Here is a 24,361-nt window from a genome sequence, read left to right on the forward strand (position 1 = left end):
CATGAAGATAAAAAGATTTTGCACAGCAAAGGAAACTGTCAACAAAACTAAAAGGGAACCTACAGAATGGGAGAAGATATCTGCAAATGTCTTATCAGATAAAGAACTATAGGGCAGCCCCGGTGGCTCAGCGGTTTAGCGCCACCTTCAGCCCAGGGCCTGATCCTGGGGTCCCGGGATCAAGTCCCACATCAGGCTTCCTGCATGGAGCCTGCTTCTCCCTCTGCCTGTGTCTCTGCCCCCGTCTCTCTCTGTATGTCTCATGAATAAATAATCTTTAAAAAAAAGATAAAGAACTATAATCTTTATATTCTATAAAGAAATTATCAAACTCAACATCCAAAAAACAACAAATTCAGTCAAGAAGTGGGCAGAAGACATGAACATTTCTCCAAAAGACATACAAATGGCCAACAGATATATAAAAAATGCTCAACATCACTGGGCATCAGGAAAATACTAATCAAAACCACAATGAGATAACATCTCACACTGGTCAAAATGGCTAAAATTAACAACTCAGGAAACAACAGTTGTTGGTTAGGATGCAGAGAAAGGGGAACCCTCATATACTGTTGGTGGGAATGCAAACTGGTGCAGCCACTATGAAAAACAGTATGGAGGTTCCTCAAAAAGTTAAAAACAGAACTACTCTATGACCCAGCAATTATATTACTAGGTATTTATCCAAAGGACACAAATATAGTGATTTGAAGAGGCACCTACATCCCAATGTTTATAGCAGCAGTGTCCACAATAGCCACAATAGCCCAGATATCCATTCATCTGTCAATGGACATCTGGGCTATTATATATGTATACACACACATACATACACACACACACACACACACACACACACAGAGGAATATTATGCAGCCATCATGAAGAATGAAATCTTGAAGTGCCTTGGTGGCTCAGTCAGTTAAGTAGCTGCCTTCCACTTGGGTCATGATCCTAGAGTCCTGGGATTGAGCCCTGCATGGGGCTCCATGCTCAGCAGAGTCTGCTTCTCCCTCTGTCCCCTTTCCTGCCTCCCTGCCCACCCCCACACCCTGCTCATGTTCTCTTTCTCTCCCCTGCCCTCAAACAAAATCTTAAAAAAAAAAAAGAAGAAGAATGATACCTTGCCATTTGCAATGACAAGGATGGAACTAGAGGGTATTATGTTAAGCAAAATAAGTCAACCAAAGAAAGACAAATACTATATGATTTCACCCATATGTGGAATTTAAGAAACAAAACAGATGAACATAGAAGGGCAGGAAAAATAAAATAAGATGCGAACAGAAAGGGAGACAAACCATAAGAGACTCTTAACTAAAACAAAAAGAAGACTAGGAGGGCCAAGTGTTGGAGACATCAGAAAGTTTTTTTTTTAGTGTTTTGTTTTAAAGATTTTATTTATTTATTCATGAGAGACACGGAGAGAGAGGCAGAAACATAGGCAGAGGGAGAAGCAGGCTCCCTGTGAGGAGCCCAATGCAGGACTTGATCTGGGAACCCTGATCATACCCTGAGCTGAAGGCAGACACTCAACCACTGAGCCACCCAGGCATCCCCATCAGAAAGTTTTAATTCTCAAAAATATGTCCCCCGTTTCCAAGGGTCATGTTGCCATCATAATCTTAGATGGACCCTATAATGCCATTTTTTGTTCTGGAGCCCAAATGGAGATGGATATTCTGGTGACCCTGGGGCCCAGAACACCCAGGGCTAATCTACTGGGTGAGATAATGGTACTGTGGTTAAGTAGGAAAATGTCTTTTTTTTAATAAAAGAGCTGCAAACAGAGATATTTAGCATCAAAGTATGATATTTGTAATCTACCTTGGATACCTCAGCAAAAATCCCTTATTTGGTGGTGCCTGGGTGGCTCAGTTGGTAAAGCATCTGCCTTCAGCTCAGGTCATGATCCCGGGATTCGGGATCAAGCCCTACATCAGGCCCCCTGCTCAGAAGGGGAGTCTGCTTCTCTCTCTCCTTCTGCCCCTGCTCGTATGCGTGCTCTCTCTCTTGCTCATTCAAATAAATAAATAAAATATTTGATAAAGGAAAAAGAAGAAAAAATCCCATATCTGAAAAAACAATGTCAAAATGCTAACAAACGGAATGCCTGGGTGGCTCAGCAGTTTAGCATCTGCCTTCAGCTTAGGGTGTGATCCCACAGTCCTGGGATTGAGTCCCACATCGGGCTCCCTGCAGGGAGCCTGCTTCTCCCTCTGCCTGTGTCTCTGCCTCTCTCTCTCTCTGTCTCTCATGAATAAATAAATAAAATCTTTTAAAAAATGCTAACAAATACTAAATCCTAGTGGTATTAATTATACTATTCCCTTTGCTTTCCTGAATATTTTCATGATGAAAAGGGGAAAAAAACCTATGTCTTTGGGGTGGGGGGCATCCTTTCCAAGAGCTCAGTCTAATGGAGGAGACAGACGTAATTAAAATCAGTTTTAATGGGGCAGCCAGGGTGGCTCAGCGGTTTAGCACCGCCTTTGGCCCAGGGCCTGATCCTGGAGACCTGGGATCGAGTCCCACGTCGGGCTCCCTGCGTGGAGCCTGCTTCTCCCTCTGCCTGTGTATCTGCCTTTCTCTCTCTCTCTCTCTCTCTCTCTCTCTCATGAATGAATAAATGGGATCTTTAAAAAAATCAGTTTTATTACAAAGTACTGCATGACCATTGTTGAAGTGAGTTAAGCCAAGCCATATGCAGGGAGAGACTGGCACTGTACTAAGGTAGACTCTCTGTATCAGTGCCAGAAGCAAGAGAAAGAACATGAAAAACTGAGGAGACAGAAGGTAGTTCTCAGGTTACAGAGGATGCTGCAAGAGTGACAGGGCATGTGTGATTAGAGAAGGATCAATCGGGGTCTGAACTTTACCCTGAAAGCTACAGAGTACTGAAGGATTTTAAGTAGGGGACAGACATACTCACATTTGTGCTTTAAGAAAGTTCACTCAGGGGCACCTGGACAGTTCAGTTGGTTAACTATCTGACTTTGTTTCAGCTCAGGTCATGATCTAATGGGTTGTGGGATCAAGCCCTGTGTGTAGGCTCCATGCTCAGTGAGGAGTTTGCTTGAGATTCTCTCCCTCTGCCTCACCCTCCCCATTTGCACACGTGTGCACTTTTTTTTATGTGTGCACTTTCTCTCTCTAAAATAAATAAATAAATAAATAAATAAATAAATAAATAAATAAATAAATAAATCTTTTTTTTTTTTAAAGTTCATTCTTCCAACAGTGAGAGAGAAAAGGAGCAACAGGAGCCAGGAAACCCAGGTGACATCAGAGGAAAAGACACCTTTATGTAATGTGTCCCCAGAGGCGGCACCCTCTATCAATCACCAGCCAGAAGGCACAAAAAGGTGACTTTCTGTGAGGCACCACCCCACAGGGAGTGTCTTCCATAAATCACCTGCCAGCCTGAGGGGGTCCTTTATGGTGTGCCTTTTTGAAAATGGCCCAGAGGTGCCCAATGAGTGTGAGAATGACACAAGAGAGCTGCTCCATGGGCTGATGGAGCCCTGTATGGCTTGCTTTGCTGCCACATAGTCTCACAGCCCAACTCTGCCTTGGTTCGCTGCCACATGCCTTGCACAGCCAGACACAACCCATGTGGAGTCACATTGCTCAGGGGTGAATCTCAGCTGTGAGAGCCTGAGTGCGGTTACTTGCAACCTGCTGTGCCCCATTTCCCCAACTCTGAGATGTGTTCTGCAGTTACTATGTGGAATAAACAGCACTAATGGACACCAAGCACTTAGCAGGGTGCCAGGCATAAAGTCAGTGAGTGCTCAACAATTCTCGGCTACTGTTTTTGTGTTTAACCTTCCTCTGAAATAAGTTTTACCAAGCAAAACGAGTTTGGAAGCCAGGCTTGCAAAGTGATGCTGGCCTTCTTACCCCTGGAGTCTGTGTCAAGTCAGAGTCACTGTCGCTGTCATTGGAATACTTCTTGTGTTTTCTTCTAAAGGATTTTTTCTTTCTCCTTTTCTTGGAATTTTCTTTCGAATGACCAGACTTCTTCTTCTTTTCTTCTACACAAGGTACAAATATAAAATTAACTTCTAAGCAAGTATTACAACGATCAGTTTTATTGTATTTGAAATACTGGAAAAGAACAAGTGACAGGCAACCTGAGTAAAAGCAAAGTCTATTGTTCAACTATGTATAAACATTTTTTTTCAACTTCTCAATAAAGAAGCTCTGTAGTATTTTAAAAAATACCTTCTGTGCAGCCCGGGTGGCTCAGTGGTTTAGTGCGTGCGGCCTTCAGCCCAGGGCCTGATCCTGGAGACCTGGGATCAAGTCCTGTATCAGGCTCCCTGCATGGAGCCTGCTTCTCCCTCTGCCTGTGTCTCTGCCTCCCCCCGCCCCCCTCCCTCTCATGGATGAATAAAACCTTTAAAATAAATAAAAAATAAAAATAAATAAAAATAAAAAATACCTTCTGAAGTAGAAGCTGAAGTGCTGCTTTTCTTTGGCTCATCATATTCTCCTGGTGTGTGCTCATCAATGCTGAATTTAAAGAAGATAGTTGTAAGAATCAGAAAAGTAATAAAATGTGAACCATGGAGTATAAAAATATGGAATCAAAAAATTTCAGTAATGATATCGATTGTCCAAGGACCATTAAAAGCTAATACTGGAATAACTTTATTCGACTGCCTCTCTCTCTCTGTCTCTCATGAATAAATAAATAAAATCTTTAAAAAAAATGCTAACAAATACTAAATCCTAGTGGTATTAATTATACTATTCCCTTTGCTTTCCTGAATATTTTCATGATGAAAAGGGGAAAAAAAACTATGTCTTTGGGGTGTGGGGCATGCTTTCCAAGAGCTCAGTCTAATGGAGGAGACAGACGTAATTAAAATCAGTTTTAATGGGGCTGAATACAGGTCTATCACCTTCATGATAATGTAATAATCACTTATGTTTGCATAAAGCTTTAGAGTTTACAAAGTCCTATTCAAACTAAAATCAACATGTATTTTTTTAAAGATCTATTTTTTTATTATTTGAGAGAGAATCGGGGGGCAGAGGCAGAGGGAAAGGGAAAGAGAGAATTCCAAGCAAACTTCCCACTTAATGCAGAGCCCAATGCAGGGCTTGATCCCACAACCCCCAGATCATGACTTGAGCCAAAACCAAGAGTTGGACACATAACCATCTGGGCCACCCAGGTGCTCTGTATTTTCAATGCTTCCTACAAGATACTCACTTCAGACCTAACAGCATGCACACTCAAAGTGAAGGGATACAAAAACCTTTATCGTGGAAATACAAGTGGAAAGAAAGCTGGGGTAACAATACTTCTATCAGACAAAACAGACTTTATTTAATTTTTTTTTAATTCTTAGTAATCTATATGCCCAACATGGGGCTTGAACTCATCACTCTGAGATCAAGAGTTGCATACCCTACTGATCGAGCCAGCCATGGGCCCCAGACAAAATAGACTTTAAAACAACAACTAGGGGTGCCTGGGTGGCTCAGTCAGTTGAGCGTCTGCCTTCAGCTCAGGTCATGATCCTGGAATCCTGGAATCCAGCCCCGGGTCAGGCTCCCTGCTATGCGAGGAGTCTGCTTCTCCCTTTCCCTCTGCCCCACCCCACTTGTGTTTACTCTCTCTCTCAAATAAATAAATAAAATCTTTTAAAAAACAACAACAGGGGTGCCTGGCTGGCTCATTTGGTAGGGTGTGTGACTCTTGATCTTGGGGCTATGAGTTTGAGCCCCACTTTGAGCATACAGATTACTTAAAAAAAAGACAAGACACAATGAAGGATACTACATAATGATAAAGGTAATAATCCAATAAGAGGATATAAAACTGTAAATATTTATGCATTCAACACGGAAGCACCGAATACTAAATACTATGCTATCTAAAGCAACTATTAACAGACATAAGGGAAAAAACTGACAGTAATACAGTAATAGTAGGGGACTTTAACACCTTACTTACATCAATGGCTAGATAATCCAGACATAAAATCAACAAGGAAACAGTGGCTTAGAAGGACAGATGGACCAGGTGGACCCAACAGATAAATTCAGAACATTCTATGCAAAAACAGTAAAATATATATTCTTTTCAAGTGCACACAGAATATTCTCCAGAATAGATCACGTTAGGCCACAACACGTCTCAATAAATTCAAAAAGACTGAAATCATATCATGTACCTTTTCTAACCACAACAGTATAAAACTAAAAATCAATCAAGAAAAATCTGGGAAGAACATAAATACAATGAAGGCTAACTAATATGCTACTAAACAATGAGTGAGTCAACCAAGAAATCAGAGAAAATAAAAAAATACATGGACACAAATGAAAAATGAAAACACAATGGTCCAAAATCTTAGGATGCAGCAAAGGCTGTTCTAAGATGGGAAATTATTATAGCAATACAGGCCTACCTCAAGAAGTAATGAAAAATCTCAAAAAACCACCTAACCATACACCTAAAGGACTTGGGGGAAAAAAACAACAAATGAAGCCTAAAGCCAGCAGAAGGAAGGAAATAATAAAGATTAGAACAGAAATAAATGATACAGAAACTAAAAAACCCCAAAAGAACAGATCAATGAAACCAGAAGCTGGTTCTTGGAAAAGTCAACAAAATTGATAAACCTTTAGCCAGGTTCATGAAAAAAAAAAAGGAGAGAGGGAGAGAGGGGAAGGGAGAGAGAGAGGGAAAGAGAGAGGGAGAAAGAGAAGACTCAAAATTAGAAATGAAGGGGAACAAAAAGAAACGAAGGAGGAGAAATAACAACCAGTATCACAGAAATACAGAGGATTGTAGAATATTATGAAAAACTATATGCTAACAAGTTGGACAACCTAGAGAAATGGATAAATTCCTAGAAATACATGACTTTCCAAAACAAATCAGGAATAGAAAATTTGAACTAGGGGATCCCTGGGTGGCTCAGTGGTTTAGCACCTGCCTTCAGCCCAGGGTGTGATCCTAGAGTCCCGGGATCGAGTCCCACGTCGGGCTCCCTGCATGGAGCTTGCTTCTCCCTCTGCCTGTGTCTCTGCCTCTCTCACTGTGTGTGTCTCTCATGAAAAAATAAATAAAATCTTAAAAAATTTTTGAACTAGTATTGAAATTGAATCAGTAATCAAAAACTCCCAATAAACAAATGTCCAGAACCAGATGACTTCAGAAGTGAATTCTACCAAACATTTAAAGAATTAATTCCAAAAAACAGAAAGGAAAGTTTCCGAATTCATTTATGAGGCCAGTATTACCCTGATACTAAAATCAGATAAAGATACTACAAAAAAGAGAACTATATTCTAATATTTTTTATGAAATATGCAAAAATCCTCAACAAAACATTAGCAAACTGAATTCAACAATACATTAAAAAAGCCATTTATCAGGGCACCCAAGTAGCTAAGTCAGTTAAATATCCAACTCCTGATTTCAGCTTAGGTCATGATCTCGGGGTTGTTGGAGGAGTCTCACGTCTGGCTCTGTGCTCAGTGCGGAGTATGCTTGAGAGATTCTCTCTCTCTCTCCCCCTGTCCCTCTCTCCCTCCTCTGTGCACACTGTCTCTCTCTCTCTCTCTCTCCCTAAAATAAATAAATAAAATTTTTTTAAAGTCATTTACCACGATCGAATGGGATTTATTTCAGGGATGCAAAGGTGGTTCCAAATTTGCAAATCAGAGGTGCCTGGGTGGCTCAGTTGGTTAAGCATGTGACTCTTGATTTCAGCACAGGTCATGATCTCAGGGTCCAGGGATCAAGCCCCAAGTCCAGCTCCCTGCTTAGTGGAGAATCTGCTTGTCTCCCTCTTCCTCTGCCCCTCCCTCTGCTCACGCACTCTCTCTCTAAAATAAATAAATCTTTTTAAAAATTTGCAAACCAACGGGATGCATCACATTAACGAGAGAGGAGTAAAACCATATGATCATTTTGAGAGATGGAGAGAGAAAGCACTGGACAAAGCACACCACCCATTCATGATAAAAAAAAAAACCCTCAACTTGGGGTGCCTGAGTGGTTCAGTAGTTTGGGTGCCTGCCTTTGGCTCAGGTCATGGTCCCAGGGTCTGGGATCAAGCCCCACATCCGGTTCTCTACTGGGTGGAGAGCCTGCTTCTCCTTCTCCCTCTGCCTGCTGTTCTTCCTGCTTGTGCTCTGTCAAATAAATAAATAAATAAATAAATAAATAAATAAATAAATAAATAAATAAATAAATAAATAAATAAATAAAATCTTTAAAAATTTTTTTAAATAAAAAAAAATGGGCACCTGGGTAGCTTAGCAGTTGAGCATCTCCCTTTGGCCCAGGTCATGATCCCAGGGTCCTGGGATTAAGTCCCACATCAGGCTCCCTGGAGGGAGCCTACTTCTCCCTCTGCCTAGGTCTCTGCCTCTCTCTCTGTGTCTTCTCATGAATAAATAAAATCTTTTTTAAAAATTAATTAATTAAAAAATTAAAAAATAAAAACCCCCAATAAAGTAGGTTTTGAGGGAACATACCTCAACATAATAAAGGCCATATGTGGAAAAACCCACAGCTAGGGGTGCCTGGGTGGCTCAGTCAGTTGGGTGTCTGCCTTTGGCTCAGGTCATGGTCCTGGGGTCCTGGGATCAAGTCCCATGTCATGCTTCCTGCTAATGGGGAGTGTGCTTCTCCCTCTGCCCCTCCCTCCCGCTAGTGCTCTCTCACTCTCTCAAAAAAGAAAATCTTAAAAAAAAAAGAAAAACCCACAGCTAACGTCATCCTCAATAGGGAAAAACAGAGAACTTCCTCTAAGATCAAGAATGAGACAAAGATGTCCACTCTCACCACTTTTATTCAACATAGTACTGGAAGTCCTAGTGACAGCAATCAGACAACAAAAAAGAAATAAAAGGCATCCAGATTGGAAGGAAGTGGGCAGCCTGGGTGGCTCAGCGGTTTGGCGCTGCCTTCAGCCCAGGGCGTGATCCTGGAGACCTGGGATCAAGTCCTGCGTCGGGCTCCCTGCATGGGGCCTGCTTCTTCCTCTGCCTGTGTCTCTGCCTCTCTCTCTCTCTCTCTCTCTCTCTCTCTCTTTCTTATGAATAAATAAATAAAATCTTTACAAAAAAAAAAACAAAACGAATTGGTAAGGAAGAAGTAAAACTTGCTATTTGCAGATGACACGATACTATATAAAGAACACCTTAAAGACTCCAACCCAAAACGGCTAAAACTGATAAATGAATTCATTAAGGTCACAGGATACAAAATCAATATACAGGAATCCATTGCATTTCTATACAGTAATAATGAAGTAGCAGAAAGAAATGAAGAATATAATCCCACTTACAATTGCGCTAAAAATAATATAAAATACCTAGGAATAAACTTAACCAAGGAGGTGAAAGACCTGTACTCTGAAAATTATAAAATTTTGAGAAGAAATTGAATATGACACTAACAAATGAAAAGATAGTTCATACTCATGGATTGGAAGAACAAATATTCACAAATATGCACAAAAAATGTACATACTATTAAAATACCAATAGCATTTTTCACAGAACTAGAATAGATAATCCTAAAATTTGTAGGGAACCACAAAAAAATCCAAACAGCCAAAGCAATCTTGAAAAAGAACAAAGCTGGAGGTGTTACAATCCCAGATTTCAAGATACACTACAAAGCTATAGTAATCAAAACAGTATGGTACTGGCACAAAACCAGATGCATGGATCAACAGAACAGAATATAGAGTCCAGACATAAACCCACACTTTTTTTTTAACCCACACTTTTATGGTCAACTAATCTATGACAAAATAGGCAAGAATATACAATGGAGAAATGACAGTCTCTTCGACAAATGGTCTTGGGGGACATCTAGGTGGCTCAGGGTGTGATCCCGGGGTCCTGGGATCGAGTCCTACATCGGGCTCCCCATGGAGAACCTGCTTCTCTCTCTGCCTATGTCTCTGCCTCTCTCTCTCTCTCATAAATAAATAAAATAAAATCTTAAAAAAATAATGGGCAGAGGATTTGAATAGACATTTTTCCAAACAAGACATCCAGATGGCTAACAGACACACGAAAAAATGTCAACATCACTAATCATCAGGGAAGTGCAAATTAAAACCACAATGAGAGATCAATTTATACCTGTCAGATGGCTAGAATAAAAAACAAACACAAGAAATAACTTTTGGTGAGGATGTGGAGAAAAAGGAACTGTAATGCACTGTTGGTAGGAATATGAATTGAGGTACTCACTATGGAAAACAGTGTGGAGGTTCACAAAAAATTAAAAATAGAGGGGCGACTGAGTGGCTCAGTCAGTTAAGCATCTGACTCTTGGTCTCAGCTCAGGTCTTGATATCAGGGTCGTGAGTTCAAGCCGTACATTGGGATCCACTCTGGGCATGGAGTCTACTTAAAAAACAATTAAGAAATAGAATTACCATATGATCAAGTAATTCTACCATTTTTACTCAGAGAAAACAAAAACACTAACTTGAAAACATACATGCACCTCTATCTTTATTGCACCATTATTTCCAATAGTCAAGATATGGAAGCAACCCAGGTATCCACTGATAAGACAAATGGATAAAGATGTGCTATACACACAATGAAATATTACTCAGCCATAAAAGAGGATGGAATCTTGCCATTTGTAACATGGATAGACCCAGAAGGTATAATGCTAAGTGAAACTAAGTCAGAGAAAAACAGGGGCACCTGGGTGGCTCAGTGGTTGAGTCTGCCTTTGGCTCAGGTCATGGTCCCGGGGTCCTGGGATTGAGTCTTGCATTGGGCTCCCTGTAGGGAGCCTGCTTCTCCCTCTGCCTGTGTGTCTGCCTCTCTTTGTGTGTCTCTCATGAATAAATAAACAAAATCTTAAAAAAAAAGTTAGGGGGATGCCTAACTTTGCTCAGTGGTTGAGCAACTGCCTGTCACTCAGGGAGTGATCCCAGGGTCTAGGATCGAGTCCCGCATCGGGCTCCTTGCAAGGAGCCTGCTTCTCCCTCTGCCTGTGTGTCTCTGCCTCTCTCTCTCTCTCTGTGACTCTCATGAATAAATAAAATCTTTTTTTAAAAGTCAGAGAAAGGGATCCCTGGGTGGCGCAGCGGTTTAGCGCCTGCCTTTGGCCCAGGGCGCGATCCTGGAGACCCGGGATCGAATCCCACGTCGGGCTCCCGGTGCATGAAGCCTGCTTCTCCCTCTGCCTCTCTCTCTCTGTGTGTGTGTGTGTGTGACTATCATAAATAAATAAAAATTTAAAAAAAATTTTAAAAAAGTCAGAGAAAATCAAATACCATATGACTTCACTCATATGTGGAATTTAAGAAATTAAACAAAGTGAACAAAGAAAAAAAGAGACAGACAAAAAAACCAGAGTCTTAAATACAGAGAACAGAAGCTCCTGACTGGCTCAGCATGCAACCTTAATTTCAGGGCTGTAAGTTTGAACTCCATGTTGGGTGTAGAGGTTACTTAAAAATAAAATCTTAAGGAGTGCCTGGGTGGCTCAGTCAGTTGGACGTCTGTCTTTGCCTTAGGTCATGATCTCAGGGTCCTGCTTCTCCCTCTTCTCCCCACTCATGCTCTCTATTGCTATCTCTGTCTCTTTCTCTCAAATAAATAAAATCTTTTAAAAAAAGTTTTGCACAGAGAGCAGCCCTCTTGTGGGGGAAATAGCCATGGTGCTCATCACAAGACAGAGCTTGTGAGCAAAAGCAAGCACAAACTAGCTCTCTGTGTTGCACTGGGACACGTAGGAGAGACACAATCATTTGGGAGGACATTTGATCATATCTATTGAAGTTTTAGGGTCACCTGGGTGGCTCAGCGGTTGAGCATTTGCCTTCAGCTCAGGGCATGATCCGGGGCTCTGGAGATCACATCTGGCATCCGGCTCCCTGCAGGGAGCCTGCTTCTCCCTCTGCCTGTCTCTCTCTCTCTCTGTTTCTCATGAATAAACAGAATCTTTAAAAAAAAAGTTTTACATATATATGCCCACTGACCAACTGTTTCTAATTTAGAAATTTGTCCTACCAACACACACCCATAGAAGGATGTTCCCTGTGTTTTATAGCTTTGGCTCCAGGCAAGGTATTTTGGCTTTCTCTGTCTCTCTCGCTCTCTCAAATAAACGAATAATATCTTTTAAAAAATAAATAAATAAAAATAAAATATTTTAAAAATACAGAGAACAAACTGGTAGTTGCCAGATGGAAGGTGGGTGGGGGAGTGGATGAAATAAAGGGGATTAAGAGTACACTACTTAGCTGAGCAATGAATAAAATTGCTGAATCATCATACAGTACACCTGAAACTAATATAATACCATACGTTAATTATACTTGAATAAAAAAAATACATGGAAGGAATCTTGGATGCACATGGTAAGTAAAAGAAGCCGATCTGAAAAGGCTATGTACTATATGGTTCCAACCATATGGCATTCTATTAAAGGCAAAACTAAGAAAACAGTAAAAAGACCAGTGGTGGGCAGCCCAAGTGGCTCAGCAGTTTAGCGCTGCCTTCAGCCCAGGGCCTGATCCTGGAGACCTGGGATTGAGTCCCACGTCGGGCTCCCTGCATGGAGCCTGCTTCTCCCTCTGCCTGTGTCTCTGCCTCTCTCTCTCTCTCTCTCTCTCTCTCTCTCTCTGTGTGTGTGTGTGTGTGTGTGTCTCTCATGAATAAATAAATAAAATCTTTAAGAAAAAAAAAGATCAGTGGTTGGAGGGGAGGGAGAGATAAATAGGCAGAGCAGAGGATTTTTTTAAGGCAGTGAAACTCTTGTGCATGATAGTATAATGGTGAGTATATGTCATTATACATCTGCTCCAAACCCACAGAATATACAATACCAAGAGTGAATCCTAATGTAAACTATGGACTTTGGATGATTATGATGTGTTGGTGTGGGTTCTAACAAAAGTACCACTCTGGTGAGGGATGTTGATAGCTAAGGAGGCTGTGCGTGTTTAGGGAAGGGGGTAATGGGATTTCTCTGTATTTTGTGCTCAATTTTGCTGTAACCTAAGCTGCTCAAGAAAATAAAGTGATTTATTTTTTCTGAATGAAGCCACAGGGTAAATGTAGGAAACTATAAGGAAAGATGAAAAATTACTAGAGACAAGAAGGCTGAGGGAAGACTTCATGATTTTATTCTGTGTGTAAAAAGCACATAGGGCAGAGCAGCAACCATTCTGTCCCCAGAGAAAGAACCTAACACACTACAGGAAAAGATTTCATTCTATGGTAGAGAATTCTGAAGAGTATTAAAATTCTATAATTGTTAAAAAGGGAATTTCCATATCATATAATATTTTCCTTGGGGTATCTGGGTGGCTCAGTCAGTTAAGCATCTGCCTTTGGCTCAGGTCATGGTCCTGGGGTCCTGGGATAGAGACCTGCATTGGGCTCCTTGCTCAGTGGGAAGCCTCCAACTCCTGCTGCTTGTGTTCTGTCAAATAAATAAATAAATGTTTTTTTTTAATTTCATAGAATCTTTTCCTCTGAGATCTCATCTGTAACAATTTAAGTATTGCCTAGAACGTTATTTTTAGGGTTCCTTCCAACTCGAATTCTATGATTTCAGGTTCTTAAAAGCATTTCTTTTAAAAACAAGTTTTTTTTGGTGGGAGGGCACCTGGGTGGCTCAGTGGTTGAGCATCTGCCTTTGGCTCCAGTTGTGATCCTGGGGTCCTGGGATGGAATCCTGCATTGGGCTCCCCACAGGAAGCCTGCTTCTCCCTCTGCCAGTGTCTCTTTCTGTGTCTCTCATGAATAAATACATTTAAAAAAACAAGATTTTTGTTTGTTTTTAAACGATTTTATTTTTAAGTAAGCTCTATGCCCAACATGGGGCTCGAACTCACAATCCTGAGAACAAGTGTTGCATGCTCTACTAACTGAGCCAGCCAGGTGCCCCTTGAGAACAAATTTCTGATAATGCTTTCTCACCCTGTCACAAATAACAAATTTTATCCATCAAAGCACATCGTCTCAACTCAACCTCAAGTAGACACAGAAATAGATGAGAGGTGGCATACCTGGTGAGCTCAGTTGGTTGAACATACAATCCTTGCTCTCAGGGTTGTGAGTTCAAGCACCATGTTAGGAACAAAGATCACAGTGGTGGGGGGGTAGAAATAAAGGAGAATAAAGAAAATGCTTATGAATAGCAGCAAAGAAGAACGAAATAAGGAAAAAGAAGCCTTCAGAGATTACTGACTTTAGGAAAATTAACTAAACCAAACCATACTGATATATTCATTTTAAAAATCCCTTTGTTGGGACTCCTGGGTGGCTCAGTGGTTGGGCATCTGCCTTCGGCTTGGGTCGTGATTCTGGAGTCCCAGGATCGAGTCCCACATCAGGCTCCCTGCATGAAGCCTGCTTCTCCCTCTGCCTATGTCTCTGCCTCTCTCTCTCTGTCCCTCATGAATAAATAAAATCTTTAAAAATTAATAAACAAAAATCCCTTTGTAATGCTAAAATCTGGCAAGCAATCTGCTGTTGGGTTAGCTAAGAAAATAAATTCAAAATAATATAAATGTATCATTAACACTGAACCCTTCTATGAAGAAGAAATTAGCACCCCATGAATTATAATTTAAAGAGAACACTTAGGGGCAGCCCCGGTGGCTCAGCGGTTTAATGCCGCCTTCAGCCCAGGGCGTGATCCTGGAGACCTGGGATCGAGTTCCACGTCGGGCTCCCTGCATGGAGCCTGCTTCTCCCTCTGCCTGTGTCTCTGCCTCTCTCATGAATAAATAAATAAAATCTTAAAAAAAAAAGAGAACACTTAGCAGGGTGACTGGGTAGCTCAGAAGGTTAAGTGCCTTTGGCTCACATCATGATCCCAGGGTCCTGGATCGAGTCCCACATTGGGCTCCCTGTTCAGTGGGGAGCCTGCTTCGCCCTATCCCCCTGCCACTCCCCCTGCTTGTGCTAATAAATAAATTAAATCTTAAAAAAAAAGAGAACACTTAGCATCCTAAAATCCACCAGCAACATGTTTGAATTCTTAGATATATACCATGTTTTTATTTTTTTAAACATTTTTTTTGTTTTGTAAAGTAAAAGAATACCATAACAAAATATACTGGGTGGCTTGAACAACAGAAATTTATTTTCTCGCCATTCTGGAGGTTAGGAGACCAAGATCAAGGTACCATCAGGACTGATTTCTGGTAGGCCTCTCTTCCTCACCTGCAGACTGGCGACTTCTTCCTGTGTCCTTACATGGCCTTTCCTCTATGTACACATGGGAAGGTGGTGGGGAGATATCTGGTATCACTTCCTGTTCTAAGGATACCAGTCCTACTGAATTCAGGCTCCAGCCTTATGACCTCATTTAACCTAAATTACTTCTCTAAAGGCTTTATTTTAAGATTATTTATTTGAGAGAGAGAGAGAGAGCACGCATGAGCATGAATTGGGGGGGAGGGTGCAAAGGGAAAAGCAAACTCCCTACTGAGCAGGGAGCTGGATGCAGGGCATGATCCCAGGACCCCAGGATCATGACCCGAACAGATGGCAGAAAGAAGCTTAACCCAAGACTGAACCAACCAGGTGCCCCTAAAGGCTATATTGCTAAATACAGTCACTTTGAAAATTAGGATTCAACATTTGAAAGGGGGTGGGGGGTGACACACAATTCAGTCCATAACAAGGATTCTCTGTAGACAATATACATACTTCAGGAGCTCCTAAATCTTCAATCCTCTCCCACTTTAATCTCCTAGAAGATACAGGCATCCAAATTATAACTCAGTGGCTAAATTGTGCAGTGTATGGGGTGTGTGTGTGTGTGTGTGTGTGTGTGTGCCTATTTATCTGGAGATAAATAGGTCCAATTCAATAGGTCCAGTTAAGTCCTATTTTCCCTTTACATTTTAAACTTTAAATTAATAAAAACTCAGCATAAATGTAAATTCAACACTTAAGATTGATGTTATAATGCAAATGATACAGACTGCAGCCAGCCTGAGCAGCCATGCTAGAAATGCAGCCTGGGGAGGCTGTCAAGTGCATCTCTTCTGCCTCCTGCATGACATAGGTCCTGATTGCTCATTTGTCTTCTGTAATATGTGACACAGTTTTACATTTGGAAACAAGTTTCATTTGTTTGTACATATTTATGAAAGGAGAAAGAAATCTATTTGAATCTGGTTAAAGCTTTGGTTTTCAGAAACCCGAGAATTAGTAAAGACAATTTAAAAAAATGAAGTATTAGAAGTAGAGGACAGTACAGGGAGCTCTGAAAAGAAAAGTTCCAGGTCACAAAAGTTGTATTCATTGAGATTCAGAGTTTGTTCCCACTCTATGCTTCCCCTTTAGCTTCTTTTTGGAAAAGGAGTACACTGTTGCTCTTTGGAGGACACTAAAATAATTTTTAAAGTTCTTACTCTATTTGTCATTTCTTCTGTTTCAACTTTTGTTATGTGCAAACTGAAAAGAAAAAAAATGGGCACAATTCTGCAAAATCTAGCTGCTTTTGTGTCTGTTTGGTTTTTCAAAAAAATCCTTACAAAATAAACATATTTGGGATGCCTGAGTGGCTCAGCAGTTGAGCGTCTGCCTTTCACTCAGGGTGTGATCCTGGGATCCAGGATCAAATCCCACATCGGGCTCCCTGCATGGAGCCTGCTTCTCCCTTTGCCTATGTCTCTTCCTCTCTTTCTGTGTCTCTCGTGAATAAATAAATAAAAAATCTTAAAAAATAAACATATTTGGTTTCATTGTTTAAATAAATTGTTATTTATTCAGGGGGAAAGGTATCAATCAGAACAATGCAGAGTTAGATTGAGAGGGTCTCCCACTTCAAGAAGCAATCTAAAAATAAACATACAAATAACAGTTCTTGGAAAATTTGAGGACTATAGGGACCAATGATGCTTGCCAGGCTGCAAAGGCACACAGTTCTTGTGGTGTAAGGCGTAAAATTAAGGCCTATTATTATGTACTGCCTTGACATCTGGGAAAACCAATGGCCTAACTGCAGATTCTTCTCCCCACTCTGCTCCTGTAGATAAGATCCCCTAGCCAAAAAAAAAAAAAAAAAAAAACAACTCTTTATTATAAGGAATGGGCCCAGTTCCAGATTTTATCCCTGAGTAGTAGGTTTCTGTACTCTGCCAGCCTATGGATCTCATCTGTCCAGTGTCAGGTGTCCCGTGTTCAGCCTCCCCATTAACTCCAGGAGGGAAACCCCTCCCTCACCCACAAGGTAAACAGGACACCATTAAAATAGTCTCTACTGCTGCCTGGTTTCATCTGTACTAGTAAGATAAATTATTTATGTGCCACATGCACAAATGCAAATGTTCTTTAATCTTTTAGTTAGAATTCTAAAATAAGAAGCTGTTTGGTTTGATTGGCACAGACTGGGGGCATCGTTCTGAAACATTTAACTCGGATGTAGGTCTTCAGTGAACAAACTCAGAACTGCTTTTACTCTTTCTGCTCCCAGGCATGAAACCCTAGTAGCTAACAGGAATGTATATTCTGTTTCAGGCACTAACTCATTACAACAACCCTAAAAATATCAGCACTATTTTTATTCCCTTTCTACAGGTGAATAAATGAAACTAGGGAGGTTAAATAACTTGCCCAATGCTCTGACTTTGTTCAATTAACATTTGTTAGGTAGAACACAGGGTGCAGGATGGTGAGCCAAAGTTCACCAGACCACAAGAGAAACTAAAATAGAGCAGTTAATTACTCACAAGACCTGGAAGAAGTACAGGGAATGCCTCCAAAGGCCACACAAGGAGGTCAGGCCAGAGTGCAGATAGAGGCTAAGGACCTGGGGCAAGTGCCTTTACTAGGGTCTCTGGACGTAGTGCTTTGGAGTTCCCAGGTTAGGGCCAGATCCATCAATTTAAACCAAAAGAGTGGAGTTTTGGTAAGCCCCACAGGGATCTTATCTAAGGGACCTATAGAGCAAACAGGCACTGGGAGGCAGGGGAACAGTTGATCACAAGGGCTATTGGGGAAGTCATATCAGGAACTTAACATTTGCTTGTGATTCTGAGGGCTGCTATCTAGGGCATGTGCTTGCATGAGGCAGGGCTAGTGTAAGTTTAAGGTCCCTGCAGGCCACTTGGCGAAACCAAATGGATGCCCAGACAGCAGTACCATGGAGTAGCTTTGCTAAACTCTTGACACTCAAGGCCACACAGGTAATAATTGGCAAAGCAGAGCTTCAAACTCCGGCAGTCCGAATCCAGAGACTCGCCTCACTATGCTTTATTACCTCCCACTGCTAGGAAGAAAAGGAATAATCAAGACACGGCCCAACTGTTGTAATTTCAACCTAACTCTCAATGCCTGTAATGACTTTTAAATTTCTAATTTTTTAAAACACATTCAAGGCCCTCAGTATGGGTTATCTGATGTTCAATAAACAGTAGACATAACACTCACACAGCAATAATTAAAACTCTTCCTTCTCCTTTTTTTAAAAAATATTTTTAATTTTTTTTCAAATTATTTATTTATGATAGTCACAGAGAGGGAGAGAGAGAGAGGCAGAGACACAAGGCAGAGGGAGAAGCAGGCTCCATGCACCGGGAGCCCGATGTGGGATTCGATCCTGGGTCTCCAGGATCGCGCCCTGGGCCAAAGGCAGGCGCCAAACCGCTACGCCACCCAGGGATCCCCCCTTCCTTCTCCTTCTTAAACTACCTTTCCACTCCAATACTCACTTTCATTAGAGGAAAACGGATCTCACCCTCCTCCTCCTTTCTTGGGTCAAGAGTGAGACCTCCCTTTTCTTTCTGAGAGAGAGAGAGAGAGAGAGAGAGAGAGACACAGGCAGAGGGAGAAGCAAGCTCCCTGCGGGGAGCCAGATGTGGGACTCCAATCCCGGAACTCTGGGATCACAGCCTGAGCCACCCAGGCGCCCAAGAGTGAGACCCCTTTTAACAAAACCTTTGTAGGTAGCCTCAAATCCAGTAGAGCACATCACTTTTTCTACATTCATCCAATCACCTCTTGGAGAAAGGTTCTACTTTGTAATTTAAACCCGTTTCCAGGCGCCTGGCTGGCACAGTCGGTAGAGCGTGCAACTCTTGATCTTGGGGTTGTCAACTGGAGCCCCACACTGGGCACAGCGATCATAAAAAAAAAAAAAAACCAAAAAACCAACAACCACAACCGTAACCTCGACCCTTCCAAACTCCCTACATATTTCCACTTACATATCCTGTTATCTCAGGATCCAACACGCAATGGATGCGCTAGATGCTGTGAATTCTGTAATGAATAAAATCCTCCTTTCCACGAACTCAGTCCAGCGGAGAATAAAAACATGCTCATGAATGGCAACTTAACGCGAATATAAATGCTTTACATAAATTTGCGACCCTTGGCCATGTCCACTAGAGGATGGGAGGCGCGCGCCCGAGGACAGAAGAGCGTTAAGGGAGCCAAGGGTTGAATAAGCGGCCACCGCGGGCGGACTGAAGAACAAGATGAAAACGGGCGCAAGGCAGGAAGAAGGGTTCAGAGAAGTGCGAACACTAAACAGCGGGATGAAGGATGGAGGCGACTCTGAAGGCCAGCGGGCTCCTCAGGGCGCAGGTGCGTCAGTCTCACTCACCTCCCCTCTCTCCTCGCCCCGGAGGCCAGGCCCCGCCGTCGCCCCCAACTCGCAGGCGCGCGCGGGCACCGCGGCGGGGGCCGAGGCGAGGGCGTGCCCCGCGGTGCGCAGGGCGGGCCTTGGAGAGCGAGGCCGCGGACGGATCGGCAGGACCGGTGTGGGGAGCCTGGGGCGAGGCCGCCCCACCGACGGCTCAGCTGCGCGGGGGACAGCAGCGGGCCCGCGGGGAGCGGGCGGACCGGCTGCGCTCCGCGCTCTTCCGGAAAGAACTGCGACGCTTCCCCACCCCCAAACCCGAGGCTTCCGTCTCCGGACTGCAGACCGGGACGGGGGGGCCATCGCTGCCGCGAAAGCAGGGAACACTCTCACGAGCCTGGGAAAATCTCAGTTGCCTTGGCTCCCAGAAGCCCGCTGCGCAACCTCCCTAAAGCTGAGAAAAACGTGGAAACCGTTCCGGGTACGTCGGCAAAATCCTTCCCCAGGGCTACGTGGCGTCCAGCCCAAGTGAAAGGGGTGGCGTATCCGTGTAAATAAGCCGCCGCTGCCAGCGGCTCGGAGCGCTCTTTCTTCCAGTTCCGTAGGGGCTCGGCAGGTCTCATTTAGATAGGAAACTGTGCCTTTCTCAGCCTTACACTTGAAATAACCGCAAGGGACGGATGACGGACCACGGCATACATTTCACAGAATGGCCATATCAACAACACAGTCGATTCTGCTTGTGTTTCAGGTCCTTTCTCTGCTTGTGTGTATGTAGCATATTACATAATATTGGGCGCTTAGTGTGTCTCGTGTATGTGTGTATGTATGTTTGCATAATATATGCATAGATATGTGTGTACGTGTACATATATAATATATCGAAATGGCTCGAGTCGAGTCACATGTTTTTTTCTGAGCCTATCCTGAATTAAAAGAAAAGTCTAAATGGGGGACGGGAAGAAAAAACACAAAGTATTCAAAGTATTTCTACGCAGCTGACAGTGTGTTTATTTTAGTGTTGTCATATTTAGCAAAAAAAAATAGAGTAGATCCACCTACATTTGAATTTCAGATAAACAACGAGCAACATTTTAGTATAAGTATGTCCCATATGTATGACAATAATAATGCAGTATTAAATGACTTTTTTGTTGTTGTTAAAGATGAGAAGGCCAGTAATGTGCCTCCTCCAAGCTGTTCACTTGCTGTTTGAGAAGCAGGAGGCAGCCCCTGATATCTGGCAGGTAGCAGAGCACGCAGGCCATGTTCTTCTGTTGAACATAAACTCACACAACATTAACCTAAGACAAAGTCACTAGGAGACTGATGAGGCAAAACAAAACCAATTTATAATTTTGTCTAATCATAGCTTTTAAGACAGGTCACTGTGTCACTCAGAAAACACCAAAATGGGTGACTGCTATTTTATCAATTATAGCTTTATTCCCACTCTCCTCTGCCCTCCCTATAGATAAGATTTATTGAGATGCCCGATCATAAAATTGCTCCTGCTTTCTGACAGCATCTGATCTAGAGTGAACTCCCCTCTCCTTAGATCATTCCCTAAATAGCCCGAATACTACAATAGGTTCTTTTTAACATCCTTTTACTGAAACACCCCACAGTTCCCTATGGTATGCGTTCTTCCTCCCTGTAAAGAATAATAAACCCAACTGTGGGTGTATTCCTGGTGATCTTTGTTTGAAGGGCATTGGCATGTTCCATTGCCTAGAATGTTCTTCCCTAGATATTTGCATAGCTCTTTCCCTTAGTTTATTGTGTTCTTTGCTCATACATCATCTATTCAGAGAGGTCTTTCCCGACCACACTATTTACAATGGCACCCTCATTGTTCTCTGTTCCTTTACACTGTTTTTCTTCACAGCATTCATTACTATCTGATATTATACATTTAGATAACATATGCACATATGTTTATCATATGTCTCTCCCATTAAAATCTAAGTTTCATGAAGACTGGGACTTCATCTTTTTTACTGTATCCACACTGCCTACAATATTGCCAGGCACAGAGTAGGTATTAAATGATAGGTATTTAGTGAACATATGAACACATGGATTTTTATTGTGTCAGGATTTTTTTTTAAGATTTCGGGTTTTTTTAAAGATTTTATTTATTTATTCATGAGAGACACACAGAGAGAGGCAGAGACATAGGCAGAGGGGGAAGCAGACTCCCTGCGGGGAGCCCAATGCAGGACTCGATCCCAGGATCCCAAGACTATGACCTGAGCCAAAGGCAGACACTCAACCATTGAGCCAGCCAGGTACCCCTGAATGTCATGTTAAAAAAATTTTATCATCAATTGAATATATATTAAGCACTCACAAGAATCTTGGCACTTTAACACAGAGGAGGACAGTTGCTGCCCTCAAGGAATTCATTGGTTCAAACAAGTCAAGCAAACACTGACAGTAGGGTTCTAAAACCTAACTGATTCTGGGCACCTGGGTGACTCAAAGAGTCTGCCTTCGGAGTCCTGGGATCAAGTCCCACATGAGGCTGCCCCCAGGGGGCCTGCTCTTCCCTCTGCCTGTCTCTCTCATGAATAAATAAATAAAATCTTAAAAAAATAAAGCCTAAAAAAATAAAAATAAATAAATCTTAAAAATAAATAAAGCCCTTTCAGGAAAAGAAAAAAGGCAAGGCAATTCTCTTGGTGACCCTGGTGCTGGCAATGCTGGCACAAAAGGTATTGCATCTTCCAGTTTACTAAGAGGTAATCAACAAACCTTTGATATCAAGCATGCAGCTACTACCACTGTGATCCGTATTTCAAAAATATGTCTTCTTTTAGTTTTAGCCAACTAAGCTACTGAAAGGTAAATAGATCCTAAATTTTCAAGCAGTACTTCATCCTGGTTCCTAAAAACATTTTTTTCCTCCTAAATTTTGCGCGAGGTTGACTCAGGAAAATGGTCATTAATCTGGTAACTAGTTGGTTAAATCTGCTAACTCAGTTCCAGGATAATACTACTATCTGCTTTAGTTTCTTTTATAACAGTGTACTCCTGTCTCCTGTGAAATGTCTTTTATTCTTTAAAGATTTTATATATTTATTCATGAGAGACACAGAGAGAAAGGCAGAGATACAGGCAGAGGAAGAAGCAGGCTCCATGCAGGGAGCTGGATGTGGGACTGGATCCTGGGTCTCCAGGATCACGCCCTGAGCCCAAGGCAGATGCTCAACCGCTCAGCCACCCCAGCTGCTGGAAATGTCTTTATATTAAACAATGAAACTCATAATTTTAAGTCCTAATTGAAAAAACCCCAATAATGCAATAATTCTCACATTGTTTTCTCACAATACAAAATCTTGCAGAGCCTGAGGAATTTCGTGCGTATTTATTTCCATGTGAAAACACAACCACTGTGGTATTTTTCTATGTGGCTTTACTTTATTGAGGAGAATGTAAAATAGATTAGGAATGGTTCGATGGTGACATTCTTGTCTGATTTCATGTTGAAGGACATTAGATATAGTGATTTTTTTCATTCTGGAATATCCTGACGGACATTTTCAGCAAGATTTTTGTAGGAAGGAAGCACGGGATTCTGGCTGAAAGGTAAACAGATGCAAATTCACATTTGGGGGAATGGATGCAATATTATCCTATACTTTTTTTTTAAGAAAATGAAGGTAGTGGATGGCCTCAATTGTTGACAAAAAAAGCTAATATTTTGGCTCCGTAGTTGGATGCGATAAATAACCAGCCCGAAGGGAGAGATTTTGCTCTCCAAACACCCATTCTGTTGCTTCATTTGTCGTAGTACTCAGGCAGAAGTGTATTAGCAGAGGGTTGTAAAAAAATTACCACGGCTCACTCATTCATTCATTCATTAAACAATTATTGAACACCGACTATGTGTCAGATGCTAAAACCCCCTGGGGAGGAAATGTTACGTAAAAAATAAAAATAATAAATCAACAGTGCAAGTGTTCATTTATTCCTCTTTCAGGATACAGCTCAAATGGGGACATTTAGTTTGCTCTTTCCTTCTCTGTGTTCTACGCCTTGCACAAAAATACTTTGGTCGACGTTTGTGTACCCATCTAATGAGCTCTTTGGGAAGGGAGAGACCCTGGTTTACTCTTTTTTGTGTTCCACCGCACCTAGCCGGAGATTTGGTATAGCTCAGACACGTGGTCAGTAAATACTGGTCGAAGCGAAGGAATGAAGATAGTACCGCATCGCTTAGTATTCAATTAAGAAAACTGTCTAGTGTCCTAGATTTATTTCTTAAAAATAGTATCTGTAATGTCGTTTAACTTGTCATCGTCTAACTTGAATCATCCAGAGTCGATCAGTTCGACCCGATTATATTTATTCCGGTTATATTTCAAGGTGGCTCATCGTCTAAGATCCGGGGCTAATCGGGCAGTTTCAAACTTGCAAAAGTAGTGAAACTCATATGGTCTCGAAAAGTTTTTCCGCCCTAGCAGCTTGCGCCCAATTTCGGTGAAGGCGACTCGCTTCCCTCGCGTCCCCGCCGCCTGCGACGGTCCGCATTACCCCATCTTTCCCTTCCCTTTTTCCCACCCTTTCGCCCTCCGGAAAGGGCCGAAAGGCTCCCAGAGCTTCCCAGTCTCTCTCCGCCCCCTGCGGAAGGAGCCGAAGGCAGAGCAGGGCGCCGAAACGGGGGCGGCTAGGAGCTCGGGCCCTTCCGGAAAGACCCGAACTGCGCTCGGAGGAGGAGGGCGCCTTCGACTTCAGCGCTGCGTCCCGGTGCTGTGCCCTCTGTCGGCGGCGCGGGGCAGCTGTAGC

The 24,361-nt window shown here is 42.3% G+C and overlaps 1 protein-coding gene across 1 annotated transcript in view; it reads right to left on the reverse strand.

Annotated features, from left to right (window-relative positions):
• The window catches only part of LOC129518050 (uncharacterized), a 29,014-nt gene extending 8,821 nt beyond the window's left edge, over positions 1-20,193 (reverse strand). The window contains exons 1-4 of the mRNA XM_055338100.1: positions 20,056-20,193; positions 19,595-19,956; positions 4,451-4,521; positions 3,907-4,040 (exon numbers count right to left, since the gene is read on the reverse strand). Of these exons, the coding sequence (XP_055194075.1) occupies positions 3,907-4,040; positions 4,451-4,521; positions 19,595-19,956; positions 20,056-20,193 (705 nt within the window). The remainder of the gene's footprint in view (positions 1-3,906; positions 4,041-4,450; positions 4,522-19,594; positions 19,957-20,055) is intronic.
• Between the last annotated feature and the right edge of the window lie 4,168 nt (positions 20,194-24,361).

This window comes from Nyctereutes procyonoides, unplaced genomic scaffold, assembly GCF_905146905.1.
Source record: "Nyctereutes procyonoides isolate TBG_1078 unplaced genomic scaffold, NYPRO_anot_genome, whole genome shotgun sequence".
NCBI lineage: Eukaryota > Metazoa > Chordata > Mammalia > Carnivora > Canidae > Nyctereutes > Nyctereutes procyonoides.